This window comes from Phocoena sinus, chromosome 15 (assembly GCF_008692025.1).
Source record: "Phocoena sinus isolate mPhoSin1 chromosome 15, mPhoSin1.pri, whole genome shotgun sequence".
NCBI lineage: Eukaryota > Metazoa > Chordata > Mammalia > Artiodactyla > Phocoenidae > Phocoena > Phocoena sinus.
In genome coordinates this window covers 29290264-29308736 of record NC_045777.1, presented here as the reverse complement: position 1 = coordinate 29308736, position 18473 = coordinate 29290264, and the positions used below count along the sequence as shown (strand labels likewise).

General features: G+C 44.1%; 1 protein-coding gene across 1 annotated transcript in view; it reads right to left on the bottom strand.

Moving 5' to 3' along the window:
• TMC2 (transmembrane channel like 2) overlaps positions 1–18473 on the bottom strand; it is an 82048-nt gene that overhangs the window by 3357 nt on the left and 60218 nt on the right. Inside the window, 6 exon segments of the mRNA XM_032605827.1 lie at positions 1731–1842; positions 2669–2747; positions 6077–6202; positions 14586–14825; positions 15644–15711; positions 17378–17506. Of these exon segments, the coding sequence (XP_032461718.1) occupies positions 1731–1842; positions 2669–2747; positions 6077–6202; positions 14586–14825; positions 15644–15711; positions 17378–17506 (754 nt within the window).

Genomic DNA, 18473 nt, shown 5'->3' with positions numbered 1-18473 from the left:
CCTGCCCTGTGTGAAAAAATTAAGTGAATTCAAACACCTTCTATAGGGACTTCCTTGGTGGTCCTGTGGGTAAGACTCCACTCTCCAAATGCAGGGGGCCAGTGTTCAACCCGTGGTCTGGGAACTAGATCCTGCATGCATGCTGCAATTAAGAGTTCACATGCCGCAACTAAGAGTCTGCATGTCGCAACAAAGAGTCCACGTCGCGACTAAGAGTCCGCATGCTGCAACTAAGCCCTCATGCTGCAACTAAAGATCCTGCATGCCACAATGAAGACCCAGCGCAGCCAAAATAAATAAATAATAAAAAAAACAAACAAAAAAGCCCCTCCAAAACACTTTCTTCTGCTCCACAATAAGTGCCAGCCGTTCGCTCTTCTGCATTCCATCTCTCAATGAGGCTTCCAAGCTATTGGTGGACTGCAGCTGATCTTGCTGACAAGAATGTCTGTAGTTTTGAAATGCCTTCCATATATTTTGGAGACTTACCAGGAATAGGTTCTACATTGACATAGACCTCTTGTCCTCTTTTTGTAACATCCACTTGTTTATGGCTTATTTTAATACTTATTGCTATTCCAATATCAACAAGTGTTTGCTAGGGACACACACAGGTACCCTTTCTTGCTCCGGATCTGCTTCTACAGTCACTCTCTGCACTATTGGAGCTCGAGAACTGAGGATTTTCATCTTCAGGGAAATACTGCTATGTGCTTAAATTCTTCTTGGTTCTGTTTCCTAGAGATGCCTATATGTTACAAAGGCATCAAATAAATGATAAGTAATTTCTGCACTAAAAATTCTAACTCCTAAACTCCCAGCCATTTCTTGTGCATCTCATTCAATTTCCACATCGAAGGTCAAAATTACCGCATATTGACACTTTAATTTTGACACAGGGACAATCCTTGGAAAATGAGATCAGCTCAGAGATGGTCTCTTTCAATTTGACCTTTCCTCACCCCCAAGGTAGAGATGGTCTGTGATTATTCACCTCTGAAGCTCTGTGACACCTTTTTTGGAATGTGTGTGGCTTTTTCTCACCCTGTTATCCTAGCTATTCCAGTGCTGCTCTTTTCCCTAAGAGAATACAAACTGGTTCTGGTGGGAGTAGCAGCTGCTAGATGCAAATCTCCCAATTTCTCCTCCTAAAGAAAATGCTTAAAACAACACACAAAACAAATACCTCCTCCATCCCTGGCAGCTGTGATCCATGTCAGCCAACCTCAGAGCATCTTAAAGGATCTGGATGGGACACAAACCCAATGCTCCTACATTGGGTTAAATAGCCAGATATTAAGAGGATATGACACGGGAAATGACAGACTCGGGAATGAGAGTGAAGAAGACAAAGTCATTTCAGAAATGAAGATGAAATGACTAAGAACCACCACCATAGAAAATGTGAGAGACTCAGGGGATAAAAATGAGGGAAACAACCCTGATATTTCCCCATTTTACAGACATTCCTCCTCCTCCTACCAGCTCACGTTCATTGGTTCTCTGTGCCAGGAAGTCTGTGTAGCACTTCACATGCATAATCCCACCTCATTTGTACCACCCCTTGAGGTTGCCTGTGATTCACTCTTGTTTTATTTTGCCCAACTTCATACAGCTAATAATTGCCAGAAATCTGATTTCAATCCTAGATGTATCTGATTTCACAGCATTTGCTCTTTACATTTTCCCACGTGGCGTTGTAAAAGTAATCATCGTGAAATAGAATTTACCTTCTTTGGTGAGCTGCGTGTCATTTTTGGAGTTGCGTTTAGCTGTGTCCTCTGAATCTCTGGCTGTGGCTCTGCCTTTGAAAGATTTGTGGCTCTTTTCAACTTCACGTAGCTGCAGGGAAAAAAATGAAAGGTTGATCCTGGTCAGGGAAATGAGTGTTTGAGTTTTGGAGCCCAGGATGGTGAGATCTAGAGGGCAGCCACCTTAAATAGCCGGTTCTTGTCCTCACCGCTGGTTGGAGAGGGCACCTGGGACTCAGGTTTGCATGGCATTTGAAGGAACATCTGGCCGGGGAGAACAGAACCTCTGCCAATCCTGTATTTCAATGGTTTTCTATACCTGGGCAGGAGGACAGTGAGAGCAACAGAAGGAAGTGTGGGTGGGGAACTGGCAGTGAGGCTGATGAGATTAGTTCCAGAAGACGGGGTGAGGAAGCAAGGAAGGCAGGGCTTAGGGAGGGTGAAGAAGGTGGGGTTGGGGGCTGGGAGAGCAGAAGAGGCAGTCAGCGTGTCAGCAGATGTTGAGAGAGGCTGCCCCAGTGTGGAGGGGACTTAAGAGACTCCTTAGGTCATGGGGCACAAGCCCTATGGTGTTCTGACAATGCTGCTTTCTTTAGTATTTCTAGTTTTAGTTTTAATAGGTAGGAATTACTGTGGGTACTGGTTTCATTGTGTATGAACGTTGGTTTAATCTATTGAGTTTCTCCTGTTCTTTAGCAACCGCTCAAAATTTAAGTCATTACTGTTATGTATTCCCAAATACCCTCAGAATATAAATGCATGTCATTGAGTCTCTCAAGGCTGCTTCCTACCATGCAGATAATTTGGGGTTTGGTTTAGAGGAAAGCCATTTAAAGAATACAACTGGGCTCAAAGAGCAAATTAGCAAAAACCAAAAACATAACATCTTTTTGAATGAAAATGCCCGACAGACTCACCGCTTGGATTTTCTTTCTCAGCTGGGCATTAGCTCGGGAAAGGCTTTTGGAAACTGAGTTCAGGTAGTAAATGGCCAGGCTGCAAGAGAAAAGCATGCTCCGGGGGTACTGTGATCTTGGAAAATGGCAAGAGCTGGACACATTTCCTGAAGAATCACAACAGGCTTCCTGGAATAGGTGACCAGGATTTGCCTCTGGGCAGGGTGGAGGGAGGTCTTACCATCATCTTAAGTTCTCCACTTAACATCATTGACAAGGTCTTGGACATCCCTGTTCTCTCTCTATTTTATTGAACACATTTCTAGTTCTCAGAGTGTTTAATAAAGGTTAACTAAAGGAATCAGTCCTCTTCTGGGGAACCTGAAGAGGCAGGGGAGAGGCAGGGTTTCTTGTCTGCAGAAACAGCTGCTTGTGTTTCCTGGATACCTGCCCTGTGTCAGGCTCTGTGCCATGTGCATCCCACTGCACGTCTCACTGGTTTTGATGAAACCCTGTGAAGAAGAAAGGATGACTCCCGTCTTTACAGGTCAGCATCTTGGAATGCAGAGAGTTTAAGTCACTTGCCCAAGGCCGCCCTATCTATTTGCACTTGTCGGAGACCATATTTGATGCCAAAGCCTTCAAGTGCGGAGAGGGAAGAGAGAGGTGCTAAGTGACCTGCTCCAAGCTTGCCTAGAAACACAACTGCACAGACCCCAAAGGCCCTCTACCCAGGGTGCACTGATGGGAATGTCTGTCCTGGGCTTGTGGTTTTCAGAGTCCAGCCCCCACTGGCTGACTGGGTGGCTGGGTGTCCTTTGAGGCTATAGCCTGGGCTTCCTTTTCACAGGATCTAGGATTTGGGGCTTGTCCTGGATGTACCACCTGAGAAGGAGGGGCCACAAAAGCCCGGGATGCCTCCTGGACTGGGTGCTCCAACAGCCTGTCCTTGTCTGTCACTTTTCTTGGGTCTTCTGATCCTTGCCCTCAGGGTGGATCCTGAGGTGGAGCCACTTCAGCAGAATCCTTGAGCTCTCTTACAGGCAGAAGGGAGGAACCACGCAGCCTTTGGTAGAGTATGGGTCAGAGGCTGTCCCGTGAGCTTCCTGAAGCAAAGACTCAGAGGACCGTGGGCGACAAGAGGCCAGAAGGAGGACAGGCAAGGGACCACCATCTGTTGGGAAGGCGCCCACGAGGCCTTGCCCTCTCTCCTAACTCATAGCCTATTTGTTAGGGAGGAACCAGAGATCAGAGAAGATAAAATGCTCCTGGGTGGCTGTGTTCCTCCTGAGGCTGTTTCTAAGCTTAGCATTTCCCTGTGCCGCCCCGTAAGGTCAGGTTTGGTGTCTGGGTTCCAGAATTTCCTCAGGTGGTTGTCACTACCATGTCAGCCCTCCTTCATGCCGGGACTAGAAGCAGAGGATGTCTGAAGTCAAGGATGTAAGGAAACACACCTATTTTGGAGAGCAATTCAGCACTATCTTCAAAGATTGAAGAAACGCATACCTATGACCCAGCAATACCACTTCTAGAAGTCTATCTTAGAGAAAACTGTAATATGCGCGCAAGGAGACATATAAGGAGATAGCCAAAAAGTGGAAACAACCTATCTCTATGCAGAGAAATGGTGGTTTAATCACACAACTGATAAAAGAAATTTTCACGTATTGAGGTATGGGGAAGTCATTCTGGTTTATACATGAGCTAACTTGAATTTTATGCTAACTAAAGCAGCCTGCTTGTGACCTATCAAGCATACATTGTACATCTGCTTTTTTTTTTTTTTTGGTGACCTCGCGACTTGCGGGATCTCAGTTCCCTGACCAGGGATTGAACCCGAGACACGGCAGTAAAAGCCCAGAATCCTAACCACTAGGCCACCAGGGACCTCCTATATCTATTTTAATTATGAAAGAAAAGGGCACATTGACCAGAAGTAAAGAATGTCCATGTGAAAAATAAAGATTAAATGTCTCCTTTCCTAGGATTCCAATGCTGGTCCTCCTTTGATAATAAGATTTGCTTCCCAGATGCCAAGGCCATGCTGACTCGCTGTGTATGTGCTGATCTGTTTTTTTTTTTTTTTGAAACCTTGAAAGAATGTATCCCTGATTTGTTTAATGTTCTTTGTTCTGACAAGATATAAAATTGTGCTGAAAACCATGCTTCTCTGGAGCAACTTCTCAGAGTTATCTAAGAAGCTGTCTTCTGGGCGATAGTCCTCAGTTTGGCTCAAATAAAACTCTTTTCTATTCCTATTACAGATTGTTTATTGATTATTTTTGCGACACAATGGAATACAGCAGAGCCATGAAAATGTGTGCTCATGTATCCACATGAAAAAGTCCCCCAAACATAGCGTGAGTGAGGAAAGCTGTGTAGTCTGAACAAATCATGAAAAATTTTTGAACTCAGAAAGCAATAGTACATACACGTGATTAAATGGTCCAGATTGGAAATGATGAAAACTAATCCAAATAGTGGTCTCCTTTGGAGAGGGAGGGAGAGAGAAAGACTGGGTGGGGCTTGAAGTGTAACATTTCTTTCTTTTAAAAAGAGACTGGTCTGAAGCAAATATTGCTAAATGTTAACATCTGTTTAATCTTGTGATCTTGTACATGCTTGTCTGTATGTTTCTGTACGTTAGGAATATTTCACAATTTCCTGCCCTGCTCCTTCCTTGAGCGTTCATTGTTTGCCTCCTACGCCCCAGGCATGGGGCTGGTGTTGGGGATACAGATATCGCCAAACCCACCCACATCTTCAGTCTGTGAGAGGGATGGTGACAAATGCACCGAACACTCTAGTGCACGGGGTGCTCTGTAGAGAAGTCCTGCGGACCCAGCCAGGGACAGGCTGCATCAGGCCTCAGCTTTCTTGGGGAAGGGGTCTTTGATATTTCCAGTGGATGTTTTGGAGGGTGCTGCAGACAATGTCAGTACTCACCTTACGCTTTGGACCCTATCTTCAGTGTGCTTACTGAAAGACTTACAGCTGCCAGTGTAGCCCCGCCCCACACTCGGAAACCATTCTGTCCATGAAGGCAGCTGGTTCAAACTGCCGGGCAATTAACCAACGCCTCTTCCCTTCCACATCTCCCAGCAACACTCAACCAGTGATGGATGGGAGCTGGTCTACAGATGCCCCGGATCCCTCACCCTTGAGCGGGATAACTCAGAGGCACACTTTCCCAGAACTCCCAGCAGGATTAAAGTCACCCCAGTAGTAAGAATGCACCTTCCTGTCCCTTCTCTGTCTTACTTCCCTACACACACTGCTCTCTCCAATTGCAATTTAGATTGCGTTTAAGTCTTTGTCTGAGGATCTGCTTCTGGGAAATCCAGATTGAGGGGGCAAGAAAGAAGGACCTGCCAAGGAAGTCTCGGGGAGGTTTCCACGAGGCAGAGCCATAGCCCCTGGCTAACTTACAACATCAGCAGGATGGCTGGAATGATCAGGCCTGGATTGGCGAGGAAAGCAAAAATCTTGCCCAGGAAGGTTGGGAAATCGTTTTCGACCGTCTCTTGGATGACGTCATACATTCTGTTTTTCCCACTGGAAAGAGGAGAGAATACATTATAGCGTGCTGTGATGTTCATATGGCATAAACAATTGTGTCCATACCCTGGAGGGTCCAGGCCGCCACTCACGACTACTCTCCTGGAAGAACAGAGCTCTTCTCCACAGGGACTGCAGTGGAAAAAGCCCCCACGTGGGGCTGCTCTGTAGGCGAGGGCTTAGAACTGCCTTAGCACCCTGGCTCCCAGCTTCAAGTCCTCGGGGCCTCACAACCTCTCAAACTACCTCGGTCTCCTGTGCCTGGTACCTTCCTCGGCAAGATGAAAATGGGTTTTCTCCTATACTCTCATGGGAGAAAATGGCCTGTGATGTAGCTATGAGACCAACATGGAGCTTCCTCTGGGTCCCTGGGCCTGGAGGCAGCTCTCCAGATACTGATGTGATGGACAGCCTCATGGTGACTCAAAAATACCTACAATTAGTCTTCAGATGAGAATTCCAGTATTACCTAGGGCAGGCTCTTGGACAGTTTACAACAGTAATTTTGATTTTCTTCAAATACCTAAGAACCATTATGCAGACTGCCTTCCACAAATACCTGCCCAGAGATTACTGTCTGCTCCTGGCTTTTGGTTGGTAGCTTTGGTGCCAAGAACTGGAATTTATGGTTTGAAATTCCTGGTTTAAATCCTCTCTCCTCCATTTATTAGCTGTGGGACACCATGGACAACTTACTTACTCACTTTCTGCCTGTATTCATACCCTCACTCTCCCCACTAGAGCTGTACTTTTCAATGTGGTTATTAAAATTAAATTAAATTAAATTAAAAATTCAGTTTCTTAGTCACACATTTCAAGGAGTCATGTGACTAATAGCTACTATATTTGAGGAGCAGATGTGGATTTTTTTCCCCTCATATAGAAAGTTCTATTGGTTAGTGCTGCAGAGGTTTGATATCTTTGGGCAAGATACTGAAAATTTCTCTGCCCTGGTTTTCGCGTCCGTATAATATAGTACAATAATAAAATAGTATATACAATATGGTATTATAAATATAATAACAGCATTTGTCTCAGATTGTTCAGAGGACATAGACATGAATTCATATAAAACATTGAGTATGGGGCTGTCAAATTATAAGTGCCCTCCAAAATGTTGCATCTAGAAGCTTCATTTTTCTCTTATGTGTCAATCAGGGGTTAGCAAACAATGGTCCACGGACCAAATTTGGCTTGTTACCTGTTTTTATAAGGCCTGTGGGCTAAGAATGGCTTTTACATTTTTAAATAATTGGAAAAATATCAAAAGAATAATAATATTTTGTGACACATAAAAATTGAAGTATGAAATTCAAACTTCAGTGTCTGTAAATGTTTTATTGGAACACAGCCATGCTCATTTATTTATGTATAGTCTCTGGTTGTTTTTGTGCTATAATAGCAGAGATGAGTAGTTGTGTTAGCAAACATCTGTGGCCATCTCAATGCTTAGTACTGCTGCACAGCACACTACAAATTGCAATGATGTAGTTATAACATGACAGCATTTCAAGTGCCACGCATATCACCGTATCATAACATTTAATTTATCATTAGTAGTATTATTTGGCTGTGCCCTGCAGCTTGCGGGATCTTAGTTCCTCGACCAGGAACTGAACCCGCACCCTCGCCAGTGAAAACGCAGAGTCCTAACCACTGGACCACCAGGAAATCCCTATTATTTTTTAAATTACTACTGCATACCCATTTTGTAAAAACAAGAAAAGTGGACTTCAAATGTGATGCTTAAGTCACAATAGAATGTGGATTATTTTGTCATTGAATTATGACGTATTAGATGATGCATTAGTTTTCAGTGACTACTGTGTAACCAATTACCATACTGGAGGCTTAAAACAATACAAATTATTTTCTTACAGTTCTGGAGGCCAAAAAGTCTGAAATGGTTTCACTGGACTGAAACCAAGGTGTCAGCAGGGCTGCTCTCCTTTCAGAGGGAGGCTCTAGGGAAGAATCTGTTTCTTTTTCTCAACTTTTACAGCTTCATTCCCTGCATTCCTTGGCTCATGGTCCCTTCCTCTATCTTCAAAGCTAGCAGCATAGAATCTTCAAATCACTTTCTGCTTTCAAGGTCACATCACTTACTGCTCTTCTATAGTCAAATATCTCTTTGCCTCCCTCTAATAAGGACACGTGATTTAGGGCCCATCTGGGTAATTCAGACAATCTCCCCATCTCAACATCCTTAATCAGATAAGCAAAGACCATTTTGATGTATAAGGTAACATCCACAGGTTCCAGGGATTAGGACCTGGATATCTTTGGGAGCCATTATTCAGCCCACCAGTCTGCTCTCTGGCCTCCAAACATTCACACTCATTCCACCTGCAAAATATATTCACCACCATCCCTACATGCCCCGAAGTCTCAACCTATTACAGCATCAACTCAGAGTCCAAAAATCCCATCTAAATATCATGGACTCAAAAGTCCCAAATCTCATCTAAATCAGGTGTAGGTGAGACTTTGGGCATGATCCATTTTGGGGCAAAATTTCTATCTGTGGAGCTGTGAAACTAGAAAGCAAGTTATTTACTCCCAAAATACAATGGTGGGTCAGCCATAGGATAACAGTTATAGATATTCCAATTCCAAAAGGAAGAAAATGGAAGGAAGAAAGGTCACCAGTTCCCAGCAATTTTGAAGTCCAGTCAGCCAAATTCCATTAGATTTCAAAGGCCTGAGAATGATTTTCTCTCGGCTCAACCTTCTGTGCCTGCCTGCAGCTCTGCCGTCCAGGCCAAGACTCTGGCCTCGGAGTCAACCTTCCTTTTTCTTGAAGAGTAGCACAGGTTTCAGCTGAGTAGATTTGATCAGCCTGTTTACTGACTATAGAATATTTGGAGTCCAACAGCTTTCCTTCATTTGGTCTCTTCTCTGCCCCTTTCAGTCCAAGCTCTGATACTGCTCATACAACAATCTCAAATACCTGGTGGGGCTTCCATGTATGTTGTGGGAATTCAGTCCATTACGCAAGAGGGTCCTACACAGATCTTTCCTGGATAATTCCATTTCTATTTCTGGCTTCTGCTGAGATGGTTGAGAGGATCCGAGTTACATGCTTAAAAGAATCATCTGTGTGAATGAATATTCAGATCCTTCAGAAGCACTAGCAAAATGTTGTCCAGCCTCCTCCTTGGCTTTCTCCTTAGAGCATGATTTCCTAACAGTGGACCTGTTTTTAGAGTCTTCTGAAAACTGGACAGACTGAGAATTTCCCAAATCATCAAGTCCTGGTTCCTTTTTGCTTATCAGTTCTTTCCTCAATTTATCTCTTTCTTCTCACATTTTTAGTATAAACAGCAAGAAGAAGCTAGGCTGCACCTTCAACACTTTACTTAGAAATATCCTCAGCTATAATCTCCAAAATATACAAACAGATCATATAACTCAACAACAACAACAAAACAACCCAACTGAAAAATGGGCAGAAAACCTTAACAGACATTTCTCCAAAGAAGACATACAAATGGCCAGTAGGCACATGAAAAGATGCTCAATATCACCAATTATTAGAGAAATGCAGATCAAAACTACAGTGAGGTACCACCTAACACTGGTCAGAATGGCCATCATTAAAAAGTCTACAAATAACAAATGCTGGAGAGAGTGTGGAGAAAAGAGAACCCTCTTACACTGTTGGTGGGAATGTAAGTTGGTGCAGCCACCACAAAAACAGTATGGAGGTTCCTCAGAAAACTAAAAATAGAACTACCATATGATCCAGCAATCCCACTCCTGGGCATATACCTGGACAAAACTATAATTCAAAAAGATACATGCACCCCTATGTTCATAGAAGCACTATTCACAATAGCCAAGACATGGAAACAACCTAAAGGTCCATTGACAGATGAATGGATAAAGAAGATGTGGTACATATATACAATGGAATATTCCTCATCCATTAAAAAGAACAAAACAATGACATTTGCAGCAACATGGATACAACCAGAGATTATCATATTAAGTGAAGTAAGTCAGAAAGAGAAAGATAAATATCATATGATATCACTTATATGTGGAATCTAAAATATGGCACAAATGAAGTTATCTACAAAACAGAAACAGACTCACAGATATAGAGAACAGACTTGTGGTTGCCAAGGGGGAGAGAGGGAGGGGGAGGGATGGACTGACAGTTTGGGATTAATAGATGCAAACTATTATATATGGCATGGATAAACAACAAGGTCCTACTGTATAGCACAGGGAACTATATCCAATCTCCTGGAAAAAAAACATAATGGAAAAGAATATTAAAAACATGTATATATGTGTATAACTAAATCACTTTGCTGTACAGCAGAAATTAGCACAACATTGTAAATCAACTATACTTCAATTAAAAAAAAACAGAGAAAAAAGTTTTTACTAAGATTGATCTTCAAAAAAAAAAAACAGAAATATCCTCAGCTAAATATAGAAGTTTATCATTTACAAATTCAGCTTTCCATACGACTGAAGGACATAGTTTATCTAAGCTTTCTGTCTCTATATAACAAGGATACCCTTTCCTCTAGTTTCCAAAATCATGGTCCTCATTTACCAGTGATGAAGTAATTAAATTGTAGGAGCTGAAGGAATGTATTCAGAGAAAATATACTTAAGACTTTTAGATTTTCCAGCAAGAGCAGTTGCTTGAAGAGTTGAGGACATTCAAACACAAGGCAAGTGATCTCAGGTGGTTTTCTTTGGCTCTTAATGAGCCAATAGATGTTTCTGATACTGCTTAGTTGTTATTCGAGGAGTTAATGCCAAGTCTGAAGTGACTGAAGAATTAACTCCTATGAATATTCTGTGCAGGACATATATGGGTGAAATTTTCTCAAAGAAATTGAGAAAACACTAATTTAGTACAACTGAACGGAATGGAATTCAGTACAACTGAAATGAAGTGGAATCTGCTATGATGTGCTACAACTGATAATGGTCAAACTATATGTAGAGCAGAAGTCAGAGCTGAACAAATTAACAAAGCTTGTGAAAATTTCAGTGTGTGCACACTATGGTTATTCATTTTCTTATTCATCAGTAAGTAATTTGTAGAAAATATTTGAATCTATCATGTACAATTGAGTCAATAGTGTCAATGGTAAACTTCATTTGCTCTCATGACTTAATCATTTTCATATCTGTGAATTTTTATCAGAAATAGAAACTGAATATCCTGACTTGCCCTACTGCACAGCAGTCCGATGGCTTGGCAGTAATAAAGCTTTATGGCAAATTTTTTTTCTATGGTGGTAGATGTGTTGCCATGTCTGGCACAAAAATTGATCTGGCAGCAAAGATGGCTATCTGGGCAGGACAACTGATTTTTGATGATACAGAATAGTAACTCTGAACCTCTATTATGTGAAATATCACCTCCTTCCCCTCAAAAGAATTCCATTCTTCTCACTGGTAGTCCTGTATTACAAAAAATTATACTCGATTATTATTATCATATTTTGAATTTTGCCAGTAAAAACTTTGTGGGCATTTGTTTCTCTCCTGTTATATAAGTACCTACATAATAGTCTTGATTTTGTCTCTTGATCCTCAAAGCCTAAAATATGTACTATCAGGTTCTAAAAGAAAAAAGTTAGCTGATCCCTGGTGTAGATAATGCTTCCCACCTCATAGCATTGTTATGAGTACCAGCTACCCCGAATTCAGGCAGGGCTCAAGCTTAACAAATTCGTATATATGCCCTACTATGGATTAGCACACTCCTCCAAGTACTTTACAGATAACAGCACACTAAACCCTCACAGCAACAACTGAAATAAAGTGGAATCTGCTGTGATGTGCTACAACTGATAATGGTCAAACTATATACAGAGGAGAAGAAGGCATAGCTGAACAAATTAACAAAGCTTGTAAAATTTTCCATCTCAGAGGCAACGAATCTGCTGTGTAACTTGCTCAAGATGACCCAGCTGGCAAACAACAGAGCCAGCTCTAGAGTTTATGCTCTAAAACAGGAATGGGGGCAATTTTTCCCCAAAAAAGATTTTAGGCTTTGTGAGCCAGATGGCCTCTGTTGGAACTACTCAAATTCTACTGTTGTAGTTAGAGAGCAGCCATAAATTATATGTAAGCAAATGAGTGAGGTTGTGTCCTAATAAAACTTTATTTACAAAAACAGGTGGTCTGGATTCGGTCCATGGGATGTAGTTTACCAACACTTACTTTTAACTATACGCTCTACAATGCTGCCCATCTCACTCATTTATCTTGCCTGCCTGGATCTGGTCCCAACCCTAAAAGTGTAAAGGGTCTGGTTCAAGCACTGACCATAATTTTTCTCCTAGACACTGGGTGTAAAGCAGGGAGAAAGGAAGAAAAAAAAAATCACACCTGCATGGAGCTTATGGTCTGGTGGGGGAGACGGACAGAAAACAAGATGAAAAAACAAAAAGAATGGCATGCTAGATGTTGGTAAAGAGATGTGATAAACAGAAGTAATGACAAGACGTGCGTGTGTGTGTGTGTGTGTGTGTGTGTGTGACTTCAGTTAGGGTCTCCAGGGAAGGCCTGAAAAGGTGATCATTGAGTAAAATTCAGAAGCAAGTGAGAGGACAGCTGTGAAAATGCTTGAGGGATGAATGTTCTCGCTGTTGGTGTTTTTTTTGTTTTGTTTTGTTTTGTTTTTCTGTACGCGGGCCTCTCACTGTTGTAGCCTCTCCTGTTGCGGAGCACAGGCTCCAGACGCGCAGGCTCAGTGGCCATGGCTCACGGGCCTAGTCGCTCCGCGGCATGTGGGATCTTCCTGGACCAGGACATAAACCCATGTCCCCTGCATCGGCAGGCGGACTCTCAACCACTGTGCCACCAGGGAAGCCCTGTTGGTGGGTTTTGATCAGAAGAATGACAGGAAGGAGGTGGCAGCCATGTGTCCTCCTGGGCTCCACTCGTGGGTCTCTTCCTCTGCTATCTGGGTGTCAGCTGTCAGGGCCTCAGGGAGCAGATGAAGCAAGAGTGGGGCAGGTGGCGAGGGCCAGACACGACACGGGCCTACTCACTGGCCTCCTGCCTGGAACAGGTGGGTGGTCTGGGCAAAGGGGCACCAGCTGAACCTTTACACCCAGAGCCCAGCCCTCCAAACCTTGCTCAGGAAGAAGCCTAAAGAAGCTTCTGCCACTTCTGCCATGTGGTTGTCCCTCAGCCTGGTGCCCAGGCCTCCTGCCACTCAGCATGGTCCTCCACTCTGGATCCAGCCCCCCTTTCCTTCTATCTGGACCCCCGTTCAGCCCCATCACACTCTGCTGTGAACTCTCCTGCTAACGACTCCTCTGAGCTCCCACAGCCCTTGCTGTGGGGCACCAAGCACAGGGCTTTATCAAGGTCAGTCCGTTATAAACTGAGACGTGTCAGTTCAGCATTTCCCAAAGCGTGTTGATCCACATTAGTAGGCAGGGTTGGGACTGGAATGAGGTGGGTGAGGCCCTGGGGTGCACAGTTTAAGGAGGTACTGCCCTCGGGGCTGTGCAAGTGCAAGGTGGGCACCTTACTAGCCTCACCCTCCTCCCTGCCCTAGATGGTGTTCCATGGAGCAAGGGTCTGTGGTCAGTAGGGACGGAAGCACCGGCTTGCACACGGTCTCTCACTGCACGTTTCTTCAGAGCCTTGAATAAAGGAGTGTGCATTGTGCATTTCTAAGTGAGGAGGTGGCAGATAAAAGGGGCAGCATGTCCCAAACTCTTGAACCACAGAATCCCTTTTTATGCAGAAAAGAAAGGGCTTTGTTTTCAGAGGGTGTCGCATTTGGAAATTGAGCAGTAGATGCACATTCTCTCTCCATCTACCTCCTTACATAATTGTTTATCTCTTTATATACAATGTCCAGTCCCTGAAACTAGTCTGGCTTATACCTTGAGCCTACAGTGCTCTGTAGAGCATGAGGACCCTGCCAAGAGTCTCAGTAGCGGCTTCACATTTGAATGGGACTTGTAAATGTACGGTCATTTCATTTTCAGAATGCCCCCTGTTACTCATCCCACGGCAAGGTAATCCAGGGCAGTAGGTTACCCATATGTTAAAAGGTTAGAGCTGTGCTGTCCAATATGGTAGCCATTAGCCACTGGTGGTTATTTAAATTAAAATTAATTTAAATGAAATAAAATTAGAAATTCAATTTCTTGGTCCTCATTTCAAGGGCTCAACAGCCACATGGTGGCTACCATATTGGATGGCACAGACATAGAACACCTCCATCCTGCAGAAAGCTCTGCTGAACAGCATTAATGATTTTCCCAAAGCTCCATGGCCTTTCGCAGGCTGACGTGACACCAGAACTGGAATTCTGAGCCTGAGATCTCTGAGCAGACTGCCCTGGGAGAAGAGGTGCTCCCCTGCAACTGAGGCTGTGCACCTGAATGGCCCGCAGTCAAAGGAGGGTGGAAGGGACATGACGGTGTAGGCCACCGGCAGGAGGCTGAGGAAAAGCACCAGCAGCAAGAGGCCCATGTAGAAGTTGTTGGATCGGGAGGCTTTGAACACGCGCTCGTGGGGGACGTTGCTGCTCATCACTGCCCAGCACTGGAAGTACATGGAGGTCAGCAGGCGCAGCACGTTGATGCCCACCAGTCCTGGGGCATAGAAGGAGCCCATCCTGGAAGGGCAGAGACCACACACCTGGTTGGCTCGACAGCAGAAGAGGCCAGGGAAGGACGACACAAGGAAACGGGACTGATGGGCTAGGGGCAGAAGGCCTTGTTGCTTTCTCTGTAGGTCCCAAGGGAAGGGGCCTCCCATTTAACCAGGACGTTTATCACCAAGCCATAGCCATCCATTCCTCAGGACAGGGACTCTCTGAGCATTCCTGGCTTGGGTTCTGGCAAGGATTTTACCACTGCCCCACCGCCAGGCATGGAGCAAATTACATGGTCTCTTGTCTGTTTCTCCATGGCCTCCATTAAACAGCATTGATGCTCAGAAAAGTATTTGAAGTCCTTAACTTAAAAGAATTGGATATTGGCTTGCTATGAGCCTTTGAAAGCCTTTGGCTGAAGTCAGGCAGCCTCCTCTAACTCCTTCTCAGAGGGAAGTTCCTCAGTTCATTTATCTCCCTCCCTCCTCTCTTTCTTTTCCTCCCCTTCCTTCTCCCTCCCTCCCTTTCCTCCTCTTCTTTCTTTCCCACTCTACTTTATCCTTTTTTCCTTCTTCTCTCTCTCCTCCCTCTTTCCTCCCTCTTCCTTTTTTCCTTCTCTCTCCCTAGCTCTTCTCTCCCCTCTCTATGTATATGGTAGCAAGTGGGTAGGCCAGACACTGTCCTGGTTCTCCTCTAGTCCTGTTCAAGCAAAAGAAGGGAGCTCAGAGAGGCCAGATGATTTGTCCAGCCTCTCTCTAGCTGGTTGAGAGGCAAAGCCTGGGATTCCAGCTTTTTGACTCCCCAAATGAGGTGATCACCAGAGGAAATGGATAACTCACCAGATCATTCCTTGGTTGAAGATCAAACCAAGCACATTTCCACTAATATCAAACTCAGCATATGAGGGCTGGAGGGAGAGAGAGAGAGAGGAGAGAGAGAAAGTCTGTTAGGTCGTGTCAGCCAGACCCCACTACCGGTCAACTGACCAAGCCACTCCACCCCAAAAAGCCTGCCCTGGTGACCAGAGAGGAACCTTAGATTCAGAGTTCTATTTCTTTAACATGTTTTCAACTTTTAAAAAAGAGTTTTGAAGTTCTCAAACTTGAAACTTTCTTCAATGTCTTCTCCAATGAAAATAATGAGAATTTTTGGGGAATTCCATGGCAGTGCAGTGGTTAGGACTCCACACTTCCACTGCAAGGGTCTGGGTTCAATCCCTGGTTGGGAAATTAAGATCCCGCAAGCTGTGCAGCATAGCCAAACTAAAAAAAAAAAAAAACACAGAGAGAGAATTTTTACCTTTTATGGCCTGCAGGCTGACAGTGTGTTCTTGGGAGGCCCCAAGAGAACATTTTATCAATGTTCTATTTAGAAATGTAACTTGAAATTATAAGCAAGGAGTAAATCAAATAAATAACAAAATGCAAATAATTAAATGAGGAGTCAAATGTAAAGAAAGCTTTAAAAACAAAATAAATAAATCCTCCAATTCTCTTTTCTCCTTCTCATCATTTTCTAAAATTAATTAATTTTTGGCTGCGTTGGGTCTTTGCTGCTGCACGTGGGCTTTCTCTCTACTTGTGGTGAGCAGGGGCTACTCTTCGTTGCGGTGCGCGGCCTTCTCATTGCGGTGGCTTCTCTTGTTACGGAGCACGGGCTCTAGGTGCACATACTTCAGTAGTTGTGGCTCGTGGGCTCTAGAGCGCAGGCTCAGTAGTTGTGGTGTACGGGCTTAGTTGCTCTCCGGTATGTAGGATCTTCCCGGACTAGGGATCGAACCCGTGTCCCCTGCATTGGTAGGCGGATTCTTAACTACTGCACCACCAGGGAAACCCCACTGTCATCTTCTTTTTCATGGAAAGGAACCACCTCAGCCAGATGCAGATTTTCAACCTGACTCTGATTTTCAGAGTTTTGGAAATTTGTCAACTGTTTGAAAGAACATAAAGTGTGTGAGCATTAGGGAGTAGTCGGTGTCCTTGTGAGGCCACTTGAAACCTGCTTCCCAATTTGTCTTCCAGAAATGGAGATAAAAAGTGACAAGAATGAGAGAAGGAGGAAAACAAAGTGAGGAGAGAGAGAAGGAAAGTCAGGTGAGCGTGGATTAAAGGAAGAAACATGCAGAATCCAAATATAGGAGGGTTAAATCTTGGGAATTTAAAATTTAACATTTGAAAATATTAAAAAAACTTTTTAGGGCTTCCCTGGTGGCGCAGTGGTTGAGAGTCCGCCTGCTGATGCAGGGGACACGGGTTCGTGCCCCGGTCTGGGAAGATCCCACATGCTGCGGAGTGGCTGGGCCCGTGAGCCATGGCCGCTGAGCCTGCACGTCCGGAGCCTGTGCTCTGCAATGGGAGAGGCCCCAACAGTGAGAGGCCCACGTACCGCAAAACAAAAAACAACAAAAAATACTTTTTATCTACTGGATTTTATGTCCTGCTTAGAAAAAATGAAATACTACTTCACAGAGACTGCCCTTAAGCGTCTAAAGAAATGCACAGAATGCATCTGACTGTATCAGAGAGGATGATTGGAATGCCTTTCTGCACAACATCCATGAAGTGGTGACCTACAAATCCAGCCTCCAGGTCCCAGCACCAGCAGTAGTTCATGAACCGGACAAAGCAAGCCCGCAGGAAGTCCCCCAGCAGGATGGTGATACACGTTACCAGCATATCCGACACCGTCAGCCTCATGAATTCCTACAAGGAGGAACATAGAGAAAGGGGATAGTCAGGGTTTGACCATGCCTGCTTCTCCCAACTGACTGCATGCCAACGCTCCCCCACCCACTCTTATTCTTCTTTGTGACCCTCTGATTAATGGTGGTGCAGATAAAAGACCCCATGCTTTGAAAAATGCTTACTATAGGTTCCAGCTCTACAAGTTACTAATTTATTGCTTTGGAATAGTCTCTGAACCTTTTGAAGTTGATACATTAACCTTGCAGGGTTACTGGGAAAGTTAGTGATTATGTATGCAAATTGTCTGGCAGTTGGCAATACCCAGTATTTGGTAGTTATCAGCACTATTGCATAGATGTAGGATCTGAAGGCTCACTCCTTGCTTCCCCCATCTGCTCTGAAGTGCCAGCTGCCCCAGCTAAGACTGAATCTGACCATTGTCCCTGGGGACAGCAGCTGGTTTTCTTCACCCCCTGCTAACTGGATTTTTTTTGGGGGGTATGTAGAGAAAATAATGTAGGCTTTTCACAGAGGCACATAGAAGAAGAGCCAAAAGCAAAGGAACAAAGTTTTCTTTGATGTGTAGAGTACATATAATTTATTATTTTTTTTTGAAAAGTTGGAAAAATCTACCTGACTTCATCACAATCTTTAAGACATCTAATAGTCTTGGAGTTCCCAGGGGACTCAGGGTCTGCTCTATCCATTTTTGTATCTTCCAAGATGATTAATAAAGCTTGCTGGATGAACAGATGATGAGTTTTCAGGGTTTTTCCATAACAAGAATTTAGACTATTACTCTTAAGTAAAACACAAACTGACTTGTATCAGGTCTCCACGTCTATGCAAGGTGATGCTCTGGGGCCTGGGGTGAAGGTGGTGGTGGACATAGGTGAGCAGGACATAACGCCTCAAACCCATCATTACCAACAAACTCAGAAGGAAACAAGTTTTAATCAGTGATGGGCATTTCAGAGAGGAGGGC